The sequence below is a fragment of the Sinohyriopsis cumingii genome, chromosome 4 (assembly GCF_028554795.1).
Source record: "Sinohyriopsis cumingii isolate HCF-2022 chromosome 4, ASM2855479v2, whole genome shotgun sequence".
Taxonomy (NCBI): domain Eukaryota; kingdom Metazoa; phylum Mollusca; class Bivalvia; order Unionida; family Unionidae; genus Sinohyriopsis; species Sinohyriopsis cumingii.
Window position 1 is genome coordinate 36091275 of NC_142964.1, and position 23348 is coordinate 36114622.

General features: G+C 37.2%; 1 protein-coding gene across 1 annotated transcript in view; it reads left to right on the forward strand.

Annotated features, from left to right (window-relative positions):
- Nucleotides 1-23348, forward strand: part of LOC149800933 (BOS complex subunit ncln-like) — a 66625-nt gene that overhangs the window by 34845 nt on the left and 8432 nt on the right. The window contains exons 10-13 of the mRNA XM_089954997.1: nt 11067-11184; nt 14603-14766; nt 20302-20355; nt 22209-22287. Coding sequence (XP_089811123.1) covers nt 11067-11184; nt 14603-14766; nt 20302-20355; nt 22209-22287 — 415 coding nt within the window. The remainder of the gene's footprint in view (nt 1-11066; nt 11185-14602; nt 14767-20301; nt 20356-22208; nt 22288-23348) is intronic.

Consider the following 23348-nt stretch of genomic DNA (forward strand, 5'->3'; position numbering starts at 1 on the left):
CACACCATGATCGTCTTGTATTATTCATGTGCGATCTCTTCCCCAAAATGATTAACTTTTTATGTTTTTTTGTACTTTTAAGAATGATTTTTTGTGTGTGTATGAGAAAAATACATGTGAAATTTCGGGAGCCACACCACGACCGTGTTATATCCAAATTTGTGTTATAATGGAGCGTGCTATAGCAGGGTTACACTGTACCAGATTTAATTAGACTTGGTAAAGAGTCCTTCTCAGAACATTCTCTGGGTAAAGAGTCTTTCTCAGAACATTCTCTGCCAAAATTGTGTTTTGTGGTGGCTCCCATTGCAGTGGTATGACTTCCATTTCAACCAAAATGGAAATCCTCTTTATAACTTTTTCTCAATAATGGCTGAGCTATTTTTGATCAAACCTTAGTAGGAATGTTTGTTAGGACATGCAGTAATAAAATTGTGCTTGAACAGCTGAGCCACTTTTGACCATTATTGGTCGGAATGTTCTTAAAACATGCTCTATCTAAAGTTTATCTGGGTTGGATGCCCTAGCAATGGTATGGCTTCCTTAGAAACTGAGTGGGAAAAATATTTTTAACTTCCTATGAAAAGCTGAGTCACTTATAATCAAACATGGTAGGAGTGATTCTTAGGACATGCTTTACCCAATTTATATCCAGGGTGGCACACTTGCAATAGTCTGACTTAAGGAACAATTTGGAAAACCCATTTTTAACTTCTCCAGAACAGTCAAGTCAGCTGCAATCAAATGTTTCTAAGGACAAGCTCTGTCCCACTTGGAAGGTTTCGTAGGACATGCTGTATCAAAATTATGTTTGGTGTGGCTTGCCTAGCAACAGTTTCACTTCTGTAGAAACCAACTTCTTCTCGAACAGCTCAGCCAATTTAGATCAAACTTGGTAGGAGTGTTTATTTGGACATGTTCTTTCAGAATTTTATCCAATATGGCTCCACTAGGTGTGGCTTCCATTGCAGCTGGGTGATAAACCTAAAGATCATGCTTATCTCCCATTAAGTATGGCTAGTTGTTACTAATATGTAAACATCTATCGTAGAATGACTTTTTCTTCAAAACTGCCTAACCATATCAGACCAGATGTGGTAGGCAGAGCATGAACACATTCATACAAAAGATGTCAATGTACTATCTGCTCCACCTTAAGTTGGTCAGAGTGGAAACACAGTTAAAAATATGTTAAATACCACCAATTTATCCTTCAAATACATTCCCCAATCACATTACGTTTGGAATATTAGCCTTCTAGCTCGCGAATCCAGCACTACTGAAAGATGAAAATCGTCTTATTGTCTATTTTTAGGTAGACAAAGGGCAGTAACTCTTGCCCATTACCTCCCCTTGGTATCACCAGGTGTTGCAGTTTTTAGCTTCACTGTATCCTGAGACACACACAGTGCAATAACCTCTGACAATCCAGCCCATTTTTGTATTCCTGTGGAGCCAACCAACATTCATTTTGCATTTATTATGCAGATTTATCGATCTACTGGAGGTTGTATGCTTTAGTTTACAATTTCTGCCAATATTTTGAGAGATTTGTCACTTGTTGGGATTTCATCTTGTAGGACCACCATCTCTTACTCCATCTGCTACGGAAAGCTTAATAGTGAATTCTGAAGTGCTGTTTTATAATTGTGCTTAATTTATTCTTATTTCATGCTGTTTTGATATAATTATTATTAAGGCCATAGGTTTCTGATATGATACTTCACCGATCTGTTAGTTACGACTGTTTTTAGCAACCTAATAATTTCACACATTACTAGTTTTTGCTTTAATTTATGTTTTTTGTTTTTGTTTTGCATATATTAATTAAACGTTCCACAGACCACTTCAGAGTATGGAAGTTTACCATGACTCCTGTTTTGTTTATGTTGTGTATACATGGTTTCTTTTACTCAGCATCTATAACATGTGGTTATGAAAGTGTTTTGTTTCAGCAACCTAGCTTTTACGGATCTGTTTGTTACAGCAGTGCTTTAGAGACCTAGCAATTTCAACCTTTTACTAGATTCTGCTTTAGTTAGTGTCTTTTTTGTCGTTTTCCGCAAAATATTTATTTAATCAATCTATATGTAGTTTCAAAGCATGGAAGTCCACCATGACTCCTGCTTTGTTATGTTATGTATACATTGTTTCTGATATACAGCTTTTATAATATGTAGTATAGGCTGATGAGTTAGATGATTTATACTATTAGCTAGTTAGTCACATACTAATTTGTTGATCTGTGCTTTGTTTTCTCTCATCTTGTGTCGTTTCAAGCGGAATGTTTACTACATGCCTGACATGCACATGCACAAAGGTCACCCTGTTCATCATTGACGGGAAGGAGCTAAATATGCAGTGATTGGTTGGAAAACACATGCACTACTGTACTTAGAAAGCAGCGAAGGGGAAATAGAGATGGTTGGAGTCACGGCAGGATACCTCCGACATCTTTAGTCTCCACACTTAATCAGCCTCAGTGGCAAGACTTGTGGGGCTCACTGGAATCCCCCCTCCCACCTGGCTAAAGTTTGTTGCATGGAACCAACACATTCCCGTATGTCAGGGGACGGAGAGGATAAAGGAGGGGACCATCCGTTGCAGGATAAGATATGTCAATCGGTACAGCAATCGAAGCCACACTCTCCTCAATCTGAGCAAAACATTAGGGGAATATTCCCCATTTTTAGGCAGCCCAGATGGGGTAAGCCTTCACATGTCAGAGCATGGCCTTTGTGCCGTTAAGTCAGGGTCCTTGGGATTTACAGTTTATCAGCAGGAAGCAAATAATAATAATATTACTGCCACGCTGACACTAGCAGTCCAACCGACACCAGCAGTCAGGCCGTCCCAGCATGGAGACCTCTTGGCCGGAATGGGCCAACTACACAATGCTTACGGGGATCTTAATAATAGATTCTATTGCTAGTTTCCATGTTTACCCCCACACCATTATCACCTCACTGTTCTTCCCTTAAGCCCTCATCAAGCCCTGGGCTTTCACTCACACTAGGAACTCCGTCATCTCCCAATTCCGGGTGTTGTCATCTACATCAACAGCAGTGTACCTGGGCAGCATCTTAAAGAAACACATAGTAAGTTCTATCCTACTCCAAGGCAGAATGATCTCCCTTCTCTGCTAGTTCATCCAGGCCTTTTCACAAATTGGAAATTCAGATCCCTATACATCCCAGAATTTCATCTATTTTGGTTCAGACTTCTTAACCAACTGGAATCTGGCATGTCCCCTTGTGTTTGTGCTGCCAGAATTGTCAAACTCGTCAAGTCCATTTCCATCAAGACTTGGATTTTATTGGGAGAGTGCATGCAACTCCTTGGCTATTATATGGCAGCGGACTTGACCCCGCTCGGCCGTCTTGTCATGGGACCTTGCCAGTACATTGGCACCCCTTTTTACATCCTCTTAATCAAGCAGTCATCATCACACCCGAAATTTGATAATTCCCATGTCAGTGGGGAAATCCAGGCTGGCTTACCACTGGAATTTCACCGAATAACCCCAAGCGGAAATAACGTTAAGTACCGCTGCCAATGCATATGGTGGGAGTACCCACCTGTTGCTGACCTTCGCTACTGTTAGTGACACCTGAGGAACAGCCACTATGCATCAATATCCTAGAAAGGAAGGCTGTCATCAGTACCTTTCATTTCTGTAAAGATCGATCCTGTGGGCGAAACGATCCTCTTTTGATCCAGCAACACTGTGGTTGTAACCTATATGCTCAAACAGGGCGGTACCAGACCACTTGTCCAGTGTTCTGATTTGGTATTTTTTGACGTGGGTGCAACAATTTCCATATCAACATACAATTCAGACAACTTCTGGTTGCATCAGTGACTTCACCGAGAATCAATCCAGAAGGAGTCATGTCCTTCATATGGAATGTCCCCTCCAGCAGTTGGTTGTCACTCGAATTCACACACTTTAAGGGCATCCAATAATCGACCACTTGGTGACAAGGTTGAATCAAGAGCTACCCACCTTCATCCCCTCAGTTCTAGATGCAGCAGCTTGGGCCGTGAGATGCACTGTCAGCCATCTGGGAGGGGTTGTGGGCCTGTGCTACCCCTCATACGGTGCTAAAATTCAGAATGGCACATTTGCTGAGAGAATCTCGAGACTAACCATCTATATCACCCATCTGCATGCCTCTGTCCCTCAACAGGCCGACATTCTCTGGCTCTGTACTTGGAGGAGAAACAGTTGAACCCCAATCGTTACCAAAGGCTACCACCATTTGATATTGGACATTTTTGTGTGGGATAGAGGCCTATCAGATCTATTAGACAATACTGGTCTCCTTGACCAATATCCCATATTTGTCTCCAAAGGGATCCAGTCACTTTTTTTAACATGGCTAGATTCAAATCCATTCTAACTTCTAGCCTACACATTGTTAAAGTCACTATCATACAGACCATGTTTACTGATAGCTTTATTTTCATGCAGGGTAAGAGGGCTGCATCCGCCTTTATGTTCACCGGAATTCTTTTCAGCTTAGATTGGAGAGTTTGGTGGTTCTTAAGATACCATTGGGATTCAAAGCTCAGGACAGGTCACCATCAGTTTGTAGTCAACCAGTGTCTCAGCTCACATTCTTCCATACCAGGTAGAGAACAACAACCATGCAAGAGTCTGTTCATGCTCTCAGGCATCAGTACCGCTCCGCTGGTCTAGTGGTTAGAATGTCTTCCTGGGATGCGTGAGGTCGTGGGTTCTATCCCCGGCTGAGTCATACCAAAGACTTACAAATATGGTACTAACAGCTGCCTCACTTGGTGCTCAGTATTAAGAGGTTAGTGTTAGGACTGGTGGGCCTGGTGTCAGGATAATGTGACTGGGTGGGAGATCATGCTACATGTCTGTGGCAAGATGCTAGACATCACTATAAACTGCCACACTGCAGACATCGTAGCGATATGACTGAAATTTTTTTAAAGCTACATTAAAAATCCAACACACACACATACACACCCTCAGGCATCAATGATCTCAGACACATTCCAACATCATGGCAGATGTGACAATGGGCATAATAAAGATCTCTCAGAGCTGCTAGACAATCTGATCTGCAGCAACTAAAATCCATAACATTGTTTCCGAAATGGAATTTGTCTTGGATTTTAACTTGGCTCAACTCAAGCAAATTTAAACCTCTTGCTCTTGCTTCGCTAAAGTTCCTATCATACAAGACATGCTTCCTGATAGCATTAGCTTTCACATGCAGGGTCAGTGAGCTACATGCCCTTTCAATTGACCCAAACTATCTTCTGTTCAGTTTGGATCGTTCAGTAGCCCACTTTACACAACCAGGCCTAGTTGCCAAGAATCAGTTGCCCGTCCATAGGCAATGGCCGAGTCGTCATTCATCCTCTCTTTTCCAAAGACAAGTCTAGAGAGGCAACCATGCAAGATCCTGTCTGTACCATCAAGCACTACTTGATATGCACAGAGACAAGTCATGGCACGAGCAACATCTCTTCTCATGTGGCTTACTGCTCCAAAGTTTTGAGCAATCTGTGAGACAGAACACAGGATACACTTTATTCCTTGCTGAAGGGGGTCATATGATTGGTGTACTCTGACATCTCACCAGATCAAACTTGCCTTACGTCGGCACCCTCAGGCACTACTTGAGACACTCAGAGACAGATCCTGACATGTGCAATAATCACTTCCTCCTGGTGAAAGTCAGAAGAAGAAAAAACCTCAAGCCCTTGCCTTGTGGTTGAAGTGGGTTATATGCTCAGCATACTCTGAGATCTCTGAAGATCAGAGTTGCCTCAGGAGGATTACAGGTCAGAAGATTAGAACCATTTTTGCAAGCCTTGCTTTCGAATGCAATGTTTCGATCCAGAACATAAGATGATTTTCATCTTCTAGAATGGGACCACTCCGGTAGCCTAGTGATTAGAACATCCGCCTCAGATGCGGGAGGTCATCTGTGCGATCCCCGGCCGAGTCATACCAAAGACTTACAAAAACGGTACTAACAGCTTCCTCACTTGGCGCTCAGCATTACGACGTTAACACCAGGACTGGTAGGCCTGGTGTTAGGATAATGTGACTGGGTGGGACATCACGCTACATGTCTGCAACATGATGCCCCAGTGCTAGACATCACTAAAAACTGCCACACTGCAGACATCGTAGTGATATGACTGAAAAATTGTTAAAGCTACGTTAAAAATCCAAATCACACACACACACACTTTTAGAAGGGCTGGATTCGCGAGGTAGCAAGCTAATATTCCTAACATAATGTTATTGGTAAGTATTCTCTGAGAAACATAATTTACTTTAAAAAATTTGCTTTCTGTCAGATAGCTGGATATTGTTGTGACATCGGTGACTTTCACCTGCTTTATTACAACAGTTGCCTTTCAGACCAGTGTATCCCAGGTGAGTGATTTCATGCACACTTGGATTTCTTATTACATTGGAAATATATATTGTGATGTCACTGTTGTGCTTGTGGTGTGTCATATATGACATGCAAAGGCAAGAAATTAGAGCCATAGTGTAGGGAAGGATAATTTGTGCTGGTTAATAATTATTAATTATCTTTGTAATATTACTACTCTGCAGTCTTAAAATAAGTAATAGAAAAGAGTGAGAAGCAACAGGATTAATAACATTTAACAAATAATTTATTTCCCTAGAATGCAAAGTGAAAATGTAATAAAAAGTTACTTATGGTACTGCAAGTTAAATTTCAAATAATAATAGAATTACAGACACAAGTCCTAATGATAAAAGTTCTGAATAATATTTGGTGGAAAGCCAAATTAAGTCCAGCACTAAAAGTGTTGATGTGCCTGTGTTGGCCCATATTGTGGTGATGTGCCACAGTCTTTTGTTGGAACACAATAATACAATCCAAAAATAAGCCTTTATTTGATATTTCAGTATAAATTCAAGTTGGTTCCATCAATGTTATTTTTGATGAACAATTTTTTGTATTTGCAGTGAATAAATAACTTAAATAAATTCCATCCCAAATGAACTATTGGACACAACAATAATACAATTGATTCAGCTCAGACCTGAAAGCAGAAATAATTGGTGTCTATAAAAACAAGACTATATAGTCCTCTACTTGACCTCAGGTTACAATTAGCATTTTCATTACAAAAAATCCATACCTAATGGAAAATAACCTTCTGAAAGGTTGATAATGTTTACAAAATAAACTCTTAGTAATAATAAGAAATCTATTACTAAAATTTTAATGTAAAATGTGTAGTAAACAACAGGAAACATGGCAATTCATGGGGCATTTCCAAAGTTCTAGACTCAGATTGAGATAAACATGTTGGTTATAAAACCAAAATCAAAGATTCAGGTCAGGTAGAAAATGAACTTGAATTTGGACAAGGTTAAATCCAAGATACAGTGTTACATTATCAATAGCATATGATAAAAAAATCAAACAAACAATGCAAATTAAACATACATAATACCACCTCTCATAAAGAAAAAGAAAAATGTATGCAAGAAAGCTTTCATTTTACAATAAGTTAAATATAAACATGATAAAAAAATTACATAAGGGGAAATCTAATGACTGGCTCAAAGTATATGTGAAAAATATAATATTTATATACATGTGAAAGTGCATCTGCTATTAGAATGTATTTTGCCTTGACATGTCTGATGTCAGTATTGTATTTCTGCAACATCAAACTCCACCTTAATATTCTCTGATTTTTGTTTTTCGTCTTGCCAATGAAAATAACAATAATAATTGGAGAGCTTTAGGCCAGTTTCAAACCCAAACTTTCCTTCTCGATTGTGAAATAATTTCTCGGGTGATATTTAATTTCTTAGAAACATAGCAGTCTGTATGATCCACACCATTTTTGTCTTCTTGAATCGTTTCAGCAGCAACCCCAACATCATTTGCATCAACAAATATTTAAATGACTGAAATTTGGAGCTGAAAGAACTATTGTACTCTTGCATCTTTCAGACCAATGAAACATGGTTTTCTTACTCAACAAATGTATTGCTTTCATTACATGATTGTGACCATGACCTGTTAGAAATAAGAACATTTCAGATAAGGTTTTTTTTGATTCATCGTCTTATTTTTAAATTTATAGCAATCAGAATTAATTTGCCCTTTCTTCCTGCAATAGGTGCATGTAGGAAGAGGTAAGAATTTCTGATCAATCGTATCAGAAACTTGATTTCTTAAAGTTGTGCCAGTTTAAAATATGGAAGTACTCATATTAGACTGAAATAATTTTTTAAGACTGCTTAGTGGAAGACTTACTGACAAAACAAACTTTATGAGCTAAGAAATACTTGTCAGCTCAACGAGCAACATTTTTCAACGTTTCTACCTGGTTTTCATCAAGGGAAGTCTTGACATCACTATGGATGCAATAATTGAAATTTTCAGTTTTCAGTCAGTATGAGTTGTATTTGCCTTTTTTTTCTTTTTTTTTTTTTTGCATTGGAATTTCGGTTTCTTTTTCTCTTTCTGCATCTATGTTTCTTTTCTCAGCCTCAGAAATGCATCCTTCCTGTTTTTATTCATAACAACTGAATATTCCTTTTTATATTTCTGTACTGATTATTGACACTTGTTAAGAGGCTTATTTTGCCTTTCGTCTTCAACATGTATTGTTTGCTGGATGCCATTTTTTAAAAATTCTATAATTAACAGTTTGATCATGCTGATGCCTTGCATGAAAAGAAATATGTGCAGTTTAAAGCATCTGAGGTACTACTATAAAGTTTCTCTGGTTCTGTGATTAACTCCACTAAATCTAATATGAAACCTGGTTCCAAATCGAAAACAGGAGCCAATTATCGGGATTTTACTGCAACAATCTTATTTCTGTAATTGTTTTTCTTTTATACACTTAGTCTGTCTTTTAAGGATCATTTTCTCAAGACTAATGGCAAAATTGTAAGCGTTGGCAGGACTGACCATGTAAAATCTGGCTTCTAGGAATGGACAATTATAATAACTTATGATAAAGCTGTACCGATTAATTGGCCATACTCATAATCGGGCCGATTATTGGAACAATCGGTATAATCAGTATTGGCAGAAATAATCAGTGCAGATGTAAACAAATTTCCAAAATATAAATTTAATCATAACAGTTGTCTTGACATGGCTTGAATTTTAAATCAGAATTAAATAGTGGAAATAAAGGAATAAACATTTTATTGGGGGTTTAATTGAAAGACAGTATATTCTTAAAAGTAAATACTTTTAACACGCTTGCTGTAAACTACCGCTGATTGTCTGCTCACAACAAATTATCAATACATGTATCATGCATGCATTCATCCCAATCACAGCAGCCAACCAGCCAGTGAGGCCTCGTGTGGCTGTTGAACTTCCAGCATACGCATTACAGGGATGGTCCTGGCTTTTAAAAAGTTGTCGCCAAAACAAAATCGCCAGTCTCAATATTTTGTTGCCAGTTTTCAAAAAATGTCACCAGAATAAGTAGTGAATATTTTTCCAAGACTGTTAATGTAACAGGCAATGAAAATTGAAACAGATGGAATAGTTATTACTTTATTGACAACAAGCAATGCAGCCATAATATTACAAAATAAACCATTACATGACTGTTTTGCACTACTTCCATAGTCTTTGCATTGCACATCACCGTTAGTGTATAGGTCTAACTGTTGTCACCTGAAATAAATGCATTATCAGACGTAAAATATCTACTTTCCTACAGTCTCTCTTTTTTTTTAAAGAAACATCAGGTATTAAGCAAATCTATATTATGTATATTATTTTCCAAATGATAGTTTTGTAAGAAACTTTATTTAGATAATGACATTTTAATACTAAAACCCTATGATCGTACTTTGCAATGTAAGATAAGTGACGTATAATGCAACCATTGATTTCACACATTCAGGAATTAAATGCCACCTCCCTTTTATGGCTAGCTTCACAAAGTACACCTGGAGTTCAGAAATTTATTTTTGCAGAACTTTACATGCTTTGCTTGTTAGTGAACTGCTTCCTAAATCCCACGACTGATCACTGAATGCTGTAGATTTTTTCTCGACAAGCAAATTATGATCTCCATTCCCACCAGTTAAACTTACACGAGTCTACTTGACCTGGCATTACTGTACCATATATATAAGCATTGATTACCATCATTAAATTAAAAGAAGGAATGAAGAAACATATCACAGAGCATATGTGCCCCAAAAAAACTAATTTGGAATAAATATGTTATTTAGTAAAGAGTTTTATTTGCATATATGAGTTAACAATAAGAAATAAGGTGGTACGTAAAATGTGGGAAATAGTTATCACATGTATGGTAGCTTGAGACGATATTTGAACTGTTAACATAAATCTGCACCCATTTTAGGCATTGTTAGTTATAACAAAAATACGGCATGGTTTACTTGTTAATCAAATGCTAGTGCTTTCACTAACTGTAGAACAGGCGGTTTCTTGAAATAATCTGTCTCATAATTGGTATTGGCAATTTTAATAATCGGCTATACGCAGTATCAGCATAATTGGCAAAAAGTGACATCGGTACAGCTTTAACTTATGAATCCATATTTGGAATGATGATTTGACGAAAATAAATCTAAGAATTTTATCGACTTGTTATGGCGCCTCTCCTTTGTCATCATAAAGAAGAATGTCGTTTTTATTGTTTTATGTCTATTATGAACTGTCACAGGGGGTCCAATATTTTGTAAGTCAGGGTAACTTAAGTCATTTTATTTTCAGCAAGTTAATTTAATGATTAAAGTGGCTACTGGAGGCTTAAAAGTTGTACCTGACATGTACTTGATAATGCAAGTTTCCCTTGCAGCACTAATGTCATCAAAGCACCAGGAGGGTCACTGAACAGCTTTGTTTATAGAATGTTTTGCACAGCTTTGTTTATGAAATGTTTTTCACAGCTTTGTTTATGGGATGTTTTTCACAGCTTTGTTTATGGGATGTTTTGCACAGCTTTGTTTATGGGATGTTTTGCACATTTGGACAATTTGTTCATTCATATAAAATTGTATTACTTTAATACAGGGACAGAGTAGATGTGGAGAAGATAGTAAGAAATGTCAATATCATAGCAGAAGCTTTGGCACGCCAAATATACAATTTAACCAGTCAAGGAGGTATTCGCCTGTTCACAGAGGCTTTGGTAAGTTCTTCGTCTATTTATCTAATTATTGGGTGTTCTTTGTTTTTTATATTAGTACAGTAAAAACACATTTTTCTCATGAATTAGACCATGAATTTGCAAAGTATATTTGGCTCTCCAGGTCACTGGACTAAAGAAGTTGCAGCGGCTAAGTGCTTAGCGAGCCAGACTGGGGGTTCATATTCTAACATTGAATCAACTGGGGTCAGCTACTATGGGGTAGCTTTTCAGCATGGCACTTTGTTCCTATTGTCTTTGTGCTATAAAACCTACTGCTATTATTGAGCTATAACATGCCAGACCAAACCATTGGACCCATTTCCATCAAATGTCATCCATTCTTCATCTATCCATGAACAGTTGCCTGTTTTCAACTTCTTGACATGTCCTTTGTTCCAATTTCAAACAAAATTTAAGTGATGCATTCTTGCATCAGTGTCCTATAATTTGTACAAATGATGCTGTTTCTTCATCAAATTTGGCTAACATTACTAAGAGTAGAATGTTTCTAAAACTGCAAAAAAAGGTGTAATTGTTGCAAGACTTAAGTTTTGTAAATGATTTTAGTGCATCATCAGATATGGCCACCATTACTAACAGAAAAACTTTCAAATGATTTCCCATTAATTTTGCTGAACAAAATTGGACCCAATGACCGAAATTTGTGTCAACATAGAGAAATTATGGCTCTGGCAGTCAAATAATGTTGCTATTACTAAGAATTAAAAACATTTAAATGACTCAGATCTGTAACCACTGAACAGAACATGACAAAATTTGCCAGAAAGCATTTTGGCATTAATGCTTTTCATTTTCATACAAACAAAGATGACCATTAGAAATTCCTTGAGGCAATTACTGTGATTTCATTTATTAGGTTACTGCACCAGTGTTGTTGTCATCAGTTTCTTGCTTGTTCAGTCATGACATTGTAATGGAGCATAAATCATGAAGAGTTCTGCTGTATCAAATGTAGTTCTCTTTGACCTACTTTTTTCACTGAAGTGATATAGTTTTGCATTTATGTCAGTTTCTTGTATACACTGTGCTGAAAGTAGGTCACTTTGACATACTTCTCACTCCATTTTTGACATACACTTTTAATGTTTAGGCAAGTTTCATGGCACTCTTGCTTGTATGGTCATTATACTTGATATGTGCACGCATTAATCCTGAGGATAACTACACTGCAGTATCATTGAGTGTGTACTGATCAGGTGTTTAGGTGAATTACTTTGACCCTGTTGGTAGTTCAGTCATGAAACTGGATATGAGCATATATCCTGAGTACAACATTACCATATCAAAGAAAACAAGTAACAGTGATCTACATTAATCACATGGTTTGTATTCATCATCAGTCAGAAGTGATCACCTTGAGCATTAAGAATTATGAATCTCTTATGTCTGAGTAAACATGTTAAGGTGAACTTTTCTGTACTATGACAGTTTCGTTTCTTTTTCCATGCGTGTCACTTTTTTGTGGATTTGTGAAAAATTACATTTTCATGTGTACTAATGTGAAAGAAGGGGACCATCTCTGCAGGAAAAGATCTCCATTTTAGAACTCATCCCATAGCCGGGGCCTCGAGTGGCTGAGTGGTCTAAAGCACTCTCCATTACGGATCACTGCCATCTCACCTCTGTCTGCATGGGTTCAAGTCTTGGATTCGACCAATGTTGGTATGTGAGAAAGCTTGCCAGTAGCTTCTCATGGGTTGGTGGTTCTTTCCGGGGTTTTCCCGCGTTTTTCCTCCACCATTAATACTGGCCACCATGTATAGCCTATCTTGTGCTGAAAAATGGCATTAAACCCCACAAAAACAACAACAATAACATCATCCCATAGCTATTCAAAACTTCGTAGGCTCAGCGTATGACTACTAAAGGACTTGTTAAAATAACAGAGATTCCCAATTATCTGCATTATGGCATATGTGTCCCAGGAAATTGTAAACTGTAATCCATAGCACAGTTGCTCACAAAACATGTACGTATCAGCATGTACAAAATTATCCTAAATGATCCTACCTCTTGAAGCCATTAAACATAATTGAACAGAAATCATCCTATTAAAAAGTATTAACCCCAATTTCTTGACTAAATTGCTCTTGTGTGAGACTATTTGACTCAGATGAAGGATCTCAGTCCTTCTTTGGCCTCTTTGTTTTGCACTTGCAAAATTATATATGCCATACAACCATCACAACAAAAGCAGGAGCATGTCTATGTTGGTAATAATAAACATGCTTTTTCAGGACTCGGGTTGGGGAGTATTTCTATTTTGGGGGGATATTTCCATATACTCATCCTTGGATGAGTGGTTTGCAACAGGTACTCATCCCTGTCATTATTTTGTTCAGTATCTTCTCCACTTCACTACTTAATCTGTTAATAAAGAAAAACAAAAACTGTACCCAGTGCAAGCTTGATATTAAAATGGGCCAAAATCATGAAAACATTATGTTTGAAGTGAAGGCAGCGAGTTAAAAACCTTTATAATATTTGACCCCATTAGATAATTATAACTCAAGAAATTGCAGTTTCACTTTTAGCCATATTTGCATTTATAGTTATTCTTTAGTAAAATTGAAGAAATTTTCCTTTTCATCTTATGAGTTAGAGATGCAAGAAGTTAAGAGCAAGAAAATTTCAAGAGTTTGTAAATTTGTTGTTATGCTTGCTCCAGGTTTAGTGGTATCTTTAAAACTGTGTAGCTTTATTAATTGTCATGCAAAAACATCATCAGATATTTCTAAAGATATGTCATTACTTTTTGAAAGGAACATTTAAACATTTGTCTGAAATTTCCATCAGCTTTCTTACTGAGTAATTGATTTTAGTCAAACCCCCACTTCTAGAGAGCTACTCAAGGGAAGATTGCTGATTGTCCAAAATAAATGTATGGTTATTATACTTTGACTCCAATTAATTTTTGACCACTCAGCTGTTGTCTTGATACCTTATAAATATATTACAGTGGCTGGGTATTGTGTGAAAGTTGATGGGAATGTTGTTTTTTTGTTGTTTTAGGGTTTAACACCATTGTTTCAGCACAAGATACGCTATACATGGCGGCCAGTATTAACGGTGGAGAAGAATCTGGGAAAACATCGGAAAGAACCTCCAACCCACAAGAAGCTACTGGCAGGCTTTCTCACATACCCACATTGGCCAAACCCAAGACTCGAACCCACACAGACAGAGGTGAGATGGCAGTGATACGTAACGGTGAGCGCTTTAGACCACTCGGCCACTCAGGGCCCCTTGATAGGAATTGTTTTACATATTGAAAATATTTCTTTTGAAAAGCTAGGAATATTTTTCTTCTCAGGAGAGTATGATAATGGATTTATTAGAGAATGTATTCATTAATCAAGTTTAATATTTTTTTTCATTGTTGATTCAATTCCAACAGGAAGTGCAGAAAGATTTATTGTCAGCGTGGCTGGATCATGTAACAAGTCAGTCACGGGCTGCACAGTTACTCCAAAAGGACAGCAGCCTGCTGGTAACACTTGAGGAGACCATGTCCAGATATCTGAAAGATGTCAAAAGAACTTACCTCAAAGCAGACAAGAGGTATGCAAACATACTGGTAATAAATTGTAGTACAATAATAAACTGTCCATTGCAAATTGTTCATAGATGACTCGGCTTTAATGTTTGAAATCCAGGTTTAACTTCTGTTACAGTTTGAGTTAACTCATTTGTGTTTGATCATGTTTTTGTTTCCTCTGTAGTACGTTGACAAACAGGGATAGCTAGAGTCAGTCCATTGTCTTGGTGTTGGCATCAAGAATTACACTTGAACTGACCAAGACTAGTTTTGGGGTGGGATTGTGGGTGAGGATGGGTGGCAGGGTGAGGAGATGTTTGAAATCTTCATTTTTAATGAAATGTACATCTTACTCGATCATTTTGTTGATTTCTTTTTCTTTTTTAAATCCCCATTTCCTATCATCTGTGGTTAGTCACATATTGTGTGACAGTGTGCATATCCAAGTATTGACTGCTCCGGTGACCTAGTAGCTAGAGCGTCCACCTCAGATGCGGGAGGTTGCAGGTTCGAACCCTGGCCAAGTCATACCAGAGACTTGTAAAAAAAATGGTACTAATGGCTGCCTCACTAGGTGCTCAGCATTAAGAGGTTAGTGTTAGGACAAATCTGCATGGTGTCAGAATAATGTGACTTGGTGGGACATCATGCTACATGTCTGCAGCATGGTTCCTCAGTGCTAGACATCACTATAAACTGCCACACTGCAGACATTGTAGTAATATGACTAAAAAATTGTTAAAAGCTATGTTAAAAATCTAAATCATACACAAATCCAAGTATTCTGAGGAAAACCAAATCTAGACTTCACTTACACAAGTTTCCTTCATCTGTTTGACAGCAGTATTCCTTTACACCATGTTGACAGCAGTATTCCTTTATACCATGTTGACAGCAGTATTCCTTTACACCATGTTGACAGCAGTATTCATTTACACCATATTGACAGCAGTATTCCTTTACACCATGTTGACAGTAGTATTCCTTTACACCATGTCGACAGCAGTATTCCTTTACATCATGTTGACAGCAGTATTCCTTTGCACCATGTTGACAGCAGTATTCATTTACACCAGATTGACAGCAGTATTCCTTTACACCATATTGACAGCAGTATTCTTTTACACCATGTTGACAGCAGTATTCTTTTACACCATGTTGGTGATTACTCTTTTATGCAAGAATCATGTCACTGCCCCTTCATGTTTTCTCACCAGATTTTTAGAATAAATTGAAATTGTCTTAGCTATAATCTTCAGAAAATACCAGAGGCCAATATATTGTGTAAAGCCAAGTTTTAATTATAGGTAAATTGGATTCCATATAGGCATGTAAAATGAAAGAATATATCAGTCTAAAGAAAACTGTCCTAGGACAGAGTACATTATAATCATTTTCAATTATATGGGTACAGAGTTGATAATTCCTTAATGGCTTGAACAAGCACAGGATTCAAACAATCTTGAAATGAAGAATTGTAAATGAGAAAATATTCATCTTAAAAGTGTTTTGTCCCATTGTAAGGGTGTATAGAAACAATTAACAGCAATATAAAGAAGTCAGTTTTGCAATTAAAGGCCAGTTGTTGAATGTTAATTTGTCATGCTTTTTGCAGAAAATTATGTGTAGGTTAAAAATCCTTAACTGTAAAATTTACTTCTGCAGAATACCCAAAATATACTGTTGAAAGTAATGCAAGTTTGATTGTCCAGAAATTATCAACTGCATTTACCTCCCTTGTCTAAGGCTCTTATTTGCTGTTGTCATTCTATAACAAGCCAGCTACCCACTAATGTAGAAGTGTATATAGTGCTTGGTCATATCAAATAAAGCAGCGATTTGATATAGTAAATTTTCAAAAATTATGTTAAAAAACATAGGGCCTTTTTCACACAAAAAATCCATATGAAAAAAGATGCACTGCTGTTCCAATAATAATGTATTAAACCAGGAAGCATCGTGAAGAGCTTGCCAGGTTGGTGCAACTGCTGTTCTAATAATAATGTATTAAACCAGGAAACATTGTGAAGAGCTTGCCACGTTGGTGCAACTGCTGTTCCAATAATAATGTATTAAACCAGGAAGCATCGTGAAGAGCTTGCCAGGTTGGTGTAGCTGCTGTTCCAATAATAATGTATTAAACCAGGAAGCATCATGAAGAGCTTGCCAGGTTGGTGCAACTGCTGTTCCAATAATAATGTATTAAACCAGGAAGCATCGTGAAGAGCTTGCCAGGTTGGTGCAACTGCTGTTCCAATAATAATATATTAAACCAGGAAACATCGTGAAGAGCTTGCCAGGTTGGTGCAACTGCTGTTCCAATAATAATGTATTAAACCAGGAAGGATCATGAAGAGCTTGCCAGATTGGTGCAACTGCTGAACCAATAATAATGTATTAAACCAGGACGCATCGTGAAGAGCTTGCCAGGTCAATAATAATTTATTAAACCAGGAAGCATCATGAAGAGCTTGCCAGGTTGGTGCAACTGCTGTTCCAATAATAATGTATTAAACCAGGAAGCATCGTGAAGAGCTTGCCAGGTTGGTGCAACTGCTGTTCCAATAATAATATATTAAACCAGGAAACATCGTGAAGAGCTTGCCAGGTTGGTGCAACTGCTGTTCCAATAATAATGTATTAAACCAGGAAGGATCATGAAGAGCTTGCCAGATTGGTGCAACTGCTGAACCAATAATAATGTATTAAACCAGGATGCATCGTGAAGAGCTTGACAGGTCAATAATAATTTATTAAACCAGGAAGCATCATGAAGAGCTTGCCAGGTTGGTGCAACTGCTGTTCCAATAATAATGTATTAAACCAGGAAACATCGTGAAGAGCTTGCCAGGTTGGTGCAACTGCTGTTCCAATAATAATGTATTAAACCAGGAAGGATCATGAAGAGCTTGCCAGATTGGTGCAACTGCTGAACCAATAATAATGTATTAAACCAGGACGCATCGTGAAGAGCTTGACAGGTCAATAATAATTTATTAAACCAGGAAGCATCATGAAGAGCTTGCCAGGTTGGTGCAACTGCTGTTCCAATAATAATGTATTAAACCAGGAAGGATCGTGAAGAGCTTGCCACATTGGTGCAACTGCTGTTCCAATAATAATGTATTAAACCAGGAAGCATCATGAAGAGCTTGCCAGGTTGGTGCAACTGCTGAATCAATAATAATGTATTAAACCAGGAAGCATCATGAAGAGCTTGCCAGGTTGGTGCAACTGCTGAACCAATAATAATGTATTAAACCAGGAAGCATCGTGAAGAGCTTGCCACGTTGGTGCAACTGCTGTTCCAATAATAATGCATTAAATCAGGAATGATCGTGAAGAGCTAGCTGGGTTGGTGCAACTGCTGAACCAAAAATAATGCATTAAACCAGGAAGCATCATGAAGAGTTTGCCAGGTTGGTGCAACTGCTGAATCAATAATAATGTATTAAACCAGGAAGCATCATGAAGAGCTTGCCAGGTTGGTGCAACTGGTGAACCAATAATAATGTATTAAACCAGGAAGCATCATGAAGAGCTTGCCAGGTCAATAATAATTTATTAAACCAGGAAGCATCATGAAGAGCTTGCCAGGTTGGTGCAACTGCTGAACCAATAATAATGTATTAAACCAGGAAGCATCGTGAAGAGCTTGCCAGGTCAATAATAATTTATTAAACCAGGAAGCATCATGAAGAGCTTGCCAGGTTGGTGCAACTGCTGTTCCAATAATAATGTATTAAACCAGGAAGGATCGTGAAGAGCTTGCCAGGTTGGTGCAACTGGTGAACCAATAATAATGTATTATACCAGGAAGCATCGTGAAGAGCTTGCCAGGTCAATAATAATTTATTAAACCAGGAAGCATCGTGAAGAGCTTGCCAGGTTGGTGCAACTGCTGAACCAATAATAATGTATTAAACCAGGAAGCATCGTGAAGAGCTTGCCACATTGGTGCAACTGCTGTTCCAATAATAATGTATTAAATCAGGAAGGATCTTGAAGAGCTTGCCGGGTTGGGGCAACTGCTGAACCAATAATAATGCATTAAACCAGGAAGCATCATGAAGAGCTTGCCAGGTTGGTGCAGCTGCTGTTTCAATAATGTATTAAACCAGGAAGCATCATGAAGAGCTTGCCAGGTTGGTGCAACTGCTGTTTCAATAATGTATTAAACCAGGAAGCATCATGAAGAGCTTGCCAGGTTGGTGCAACTGCTGTTTCAATAATGTATTAAACCAGGAAGCATCGTGAAGAGCTTGCCAGGTTGGTGCAACTGCTCATACTGATATTTTCTCAAGCATTTTACGAGTATTCATATTATCACAAATCCTTTTAAACGGTGATAAAGGATTTCAATATATTATTGAGGCAATCAGTAGGAGAAACATTAGCAAGCAAGCAGGCAAGAGAGAGAAAAATAACATTAGCAAGTAAACAGGCAAGAGAGAGATAAGAATAACATTAGCAAGCAAGCAGGCAAGAGAAGAATAACATTAGCAAATAATTATAGGATACAGAAATTTGAACTGCTTATATATCTTCCTTGAACTTTTGCTTTATAGAATTATGATGGAGAACTTAGAGCAGAAAATATCAAGTAGAAAATTTATTTTATATTATGTTAGAAGATAAGGGTTACATTTAAAAGGGACAGGGTCCCCCATTTACCATTTTAAAGAACTAGTATATCTTTCAAGGGATTGTGTCAAATTTTTTAAAAGTAAAAATAGATATCTAATGCACTTTTTCTCAGTGAAGCTTATAAATAGAAAAGTTAGAAATTACAAGAAGATTGCACTTCTTGCTATATTTAAATCCACAGTAATTTTGTAATTCTTTCCAATAATTGTTATCATTGTTTTCCTTGTTCACTCAGTCTGTTGATAACCATATCGATCATAAGTATAGCATTAGTCTATTCAATTTTTTAGATCTCCACAGGATCACTGTTCATTTCATAACCTATCACAAATTTCCTTTACCAACATATCTATGCTTAGTGAGTTATTTGATCAAGTGATACATCACTTTCACATAAGGGGCCCCCAAGTGTCCAAGTGGTCTAAAGCACTCACTGTTCCGGATCGGTGCCTTCTCACATCTGTCTGCGTGGGTTTGAGTCTCTGGCTCGGCTAACATGGGTATGTGAGGAAGCCTGCCAGTAGCTTCTCGTCGGTCAGTGGTTCTTCACGGGGCTTTCCATGGTTGTTCCTCCACCAGTTATACTGACCACCATGTATAGCCTATCTTATGCTGAAAAATAGTGTTAAACCCTGCAACAACAACAATAACAACAACTTTCACATACATGTCAGGGGCAGATAATAACCTACACCAGACTTTTGCAGGTTCTTTTTTTTGCAGTTATTTGTAAAATATATAATAGAATTAAAAAGAACAAATTCTGCATTTTCAGATATGGAAGATTAAAAAAAGTAAGTTTAAAAAGAAACCTTCATAATTTATATTTATATTAGTCTTCATGCCTTAACTTGAATTCTTTTCTGCATTCATGAATATTGTATAGCTTACATGTATGCTCTTAATTTCAGAGATCCAGAATTTGTATTTTATGATGGTGCAGTTCAAAAGATGAATGCATTCAAGTAAGTAAAGTCATCATATGGCACAGTATCATATTTAGATTTAAGTATATGCATTAGGCAGTAGATAGATATGCAGATCTATTTGACACTTTATGAAACAAAAAATACATTTTTATCTTGGGAACTTTACCAAACCTTGATATTAGCTCATGTATAATTCATATTCAACTACATACAGTTTGTGTACACTGCATCAAGTGATGCATAATAAATTGGCAGATCCACTGTGTACGCTGCATCAAGTGATGCATAATAAATTGGCAGATCCACTCACCTCTTGCATGACTTGGTGAAAGTACTGTCTCATGGTAAAAAACTTAGTTTTCCTTGCAACATCAGAATGAGGCTTTTCCAGAATTTGGAAGAGTGATTTGATGAGCTCATGAGACTGTGTGACACAGTATGTCACTGGGATGATGATGACATGCTTTGTATAAATCATTGACAGTTTCATTGACCAGATCCAGTTACTTTGGAAGCCATGGCTTTTGTCTTTGATCATGGATTTTGTCTTTGATCATGGATTTAATCACTTACTTTATAATAAAGATTATTTAAAAAAACGATATTAAAAGTCCAGGAGAACATTTTCTTTGGAGAGTAGATACAGAATAACACAGTAACCACTTGCTATAAAGACCTTTGTTTTAGCATGGTTCATTGTCTGTCATTTCAAAGGTATGATAATGGATCTCATTTTACAATATGTACCGTACATACTTGCTTTTAAGTAGAGTCCTGTTGCAAACAACATAGACTTGGATTTGCTGTCACAGTTGTACTCATAGCAAACTGCATAGATCCAGATCTGCCATTGCATTGTGCGATGATATCGGGGTCTGTGCAGTTTGCAGTTGGACTTAACTTAAAAGCAAGTACATATGGTAGTAGTAAAATTATGTCTATATTGTACCTAATTTTAAGACCATTTCACTATATGGCTGTATACTCCATGACTGCCATAAACAGTGCAATAATGAGGGAATGCTGTATCATCTTCCCATTCATTCAGAAAGGGAGTGGGAAACTGAAGCTGTAGAATTCAATATTTGCTAAGAATGAGGCTTTTCAAAGCCCTACTTCAAATCTTATCCTTTAGATCTGGATTGTCCTTTTCTGTCAGCATATATACTAGGAAATATTACTCTTCTCTTTCTTGACAAACCATATTTCTCAGATTGCTGGGGCTCCAAGTGGCTGAGTGGTCTAAAGTGCTCTCCATCACAGATCATTGCCATTTCACCCCTGTCTGCGTGGGTTTGAGTCTCGGATTCAGCCAATGTGGGTATATGAGAAAGCTTGCCAGTAGCTTCTCGTGGGTCAGTGGTTCTTTCCAGGGTTTTCCCAGGTTCTTCCTCCACCATTAATATTGGTCGCCATGTATAACCTATTGTGTGCTGAAAAATGGCATTAAACCCTACAACAACAACAACAACAACAACAACAACAACAATTTCTCAGATTGCAGTTTCATATGCAGTGACAAACAAAGCACCTTGTTAGACATTTATTGGACTTAAAAGAATGGTAAAAGAAATGTAATTGACATCAGCTCACAATGATTTTAACTCCTGAAATGAATGCCCTGTTTCATGCTTGATGATGTCTACACCTAAGACACATTAGACTTATTAAACCAAGGATAAAGTCTGAAATTAGAGTTCTTCCTGGGAATTAAGAGCATTAATTTTATTGCATGATTCATTTACCTGAGACCTGCTAACATAATTACCATATTGATCCATTTATTAAGAGTACTATTTTGAACTGTCACTGAAAAAGTTATCTTTACTTGCAGTGAATTTCCTTTAGTTTTGTAAATTTCTTTACTTTATTGATAAATTTTATTTCAGTGTAAAGCCAGCTGTGTTTGATCTTTTCCTAGCAGGAGCTATAGTAGTGTATCTGGGCTTAGTTTACCTCCTGGTTCAGGTAAATACTTTCTAACAATTTATTTTCACTATAACTAATTTTCTGCATATGACTTTGGTACAATGTACCTTTGCAATGCTGTACAGAATCCAAATCAGTAGTATTGATTCTCGCTTCATTGAGAGTTTACAAAGTTTAAAATCTTTTCCAGTTGTATTTAACATGAACATTTACTGTCACTTCCTCCTTGGAATCTTTAGAAGGGAAACCTCTGAGTATACATATATGTGTTTGTCCTCTCCTTTTTTTTTCTTGCCAGTCCTTAATCCTAGAAAGAATAGATAATGAAAGTTAAATTTGTTAAAATGATAAAGTGTAGGTAGTACATTACATTTTTCAAGCTTTGGTTAGAGTTATTGTCCTTTGCACATCAATTCGCACAATATTCCTTCAAACAGTGCCTTCCTCATGAAGTAAAAAATTAGTTTGCATCGTGAGGATGGTCACTATAGGCATTGTTTGGTTTGGAAATACATAGTCAGTCTCCGTGGAAGACAGATGACCGTTAGTTAAAGGACATTTCTACAGGAAATTAGTGGAGGGAAACTTGAATGACTATTGCAAACAGGTGACTGCTGAGTAAAGGTGACTGTTAAGATTGGTTGGACTATAATTTCAAATATTTTGCCAGAATTTGAAAACACTGATGGAAAATTTTCACAGCATAAAATGTAAGCTGGACCTTTTTACCAGATTTTGGCTTGATTTGTCATCTTTGCATTCATTTGTTCTTCTTTGAAGAAATGGGAAGAACATCAGACTGCCATATTACAATCATCTACACATTCAGTGCAACTATTCCATTCATAGCAGACAAATTTACTGTAGATACCATTATTATACATCGTTTACAAGCCCGCCTTGGTGGAAGCTCAACACATCATTCACTTTGGCATCCAAGGTGTGTTTGATCATATATTCATTCATGTATCTGTATGTCAACACCCTATGTTAAGATCCGTGTTAAAGTTTTCTACATTAAGCTCTTGAAATTTAATTTCTGGCTACCATATATGCTCACTTATGATTCAAGTCCAACTGCAATCAACAGAGACCCTGAT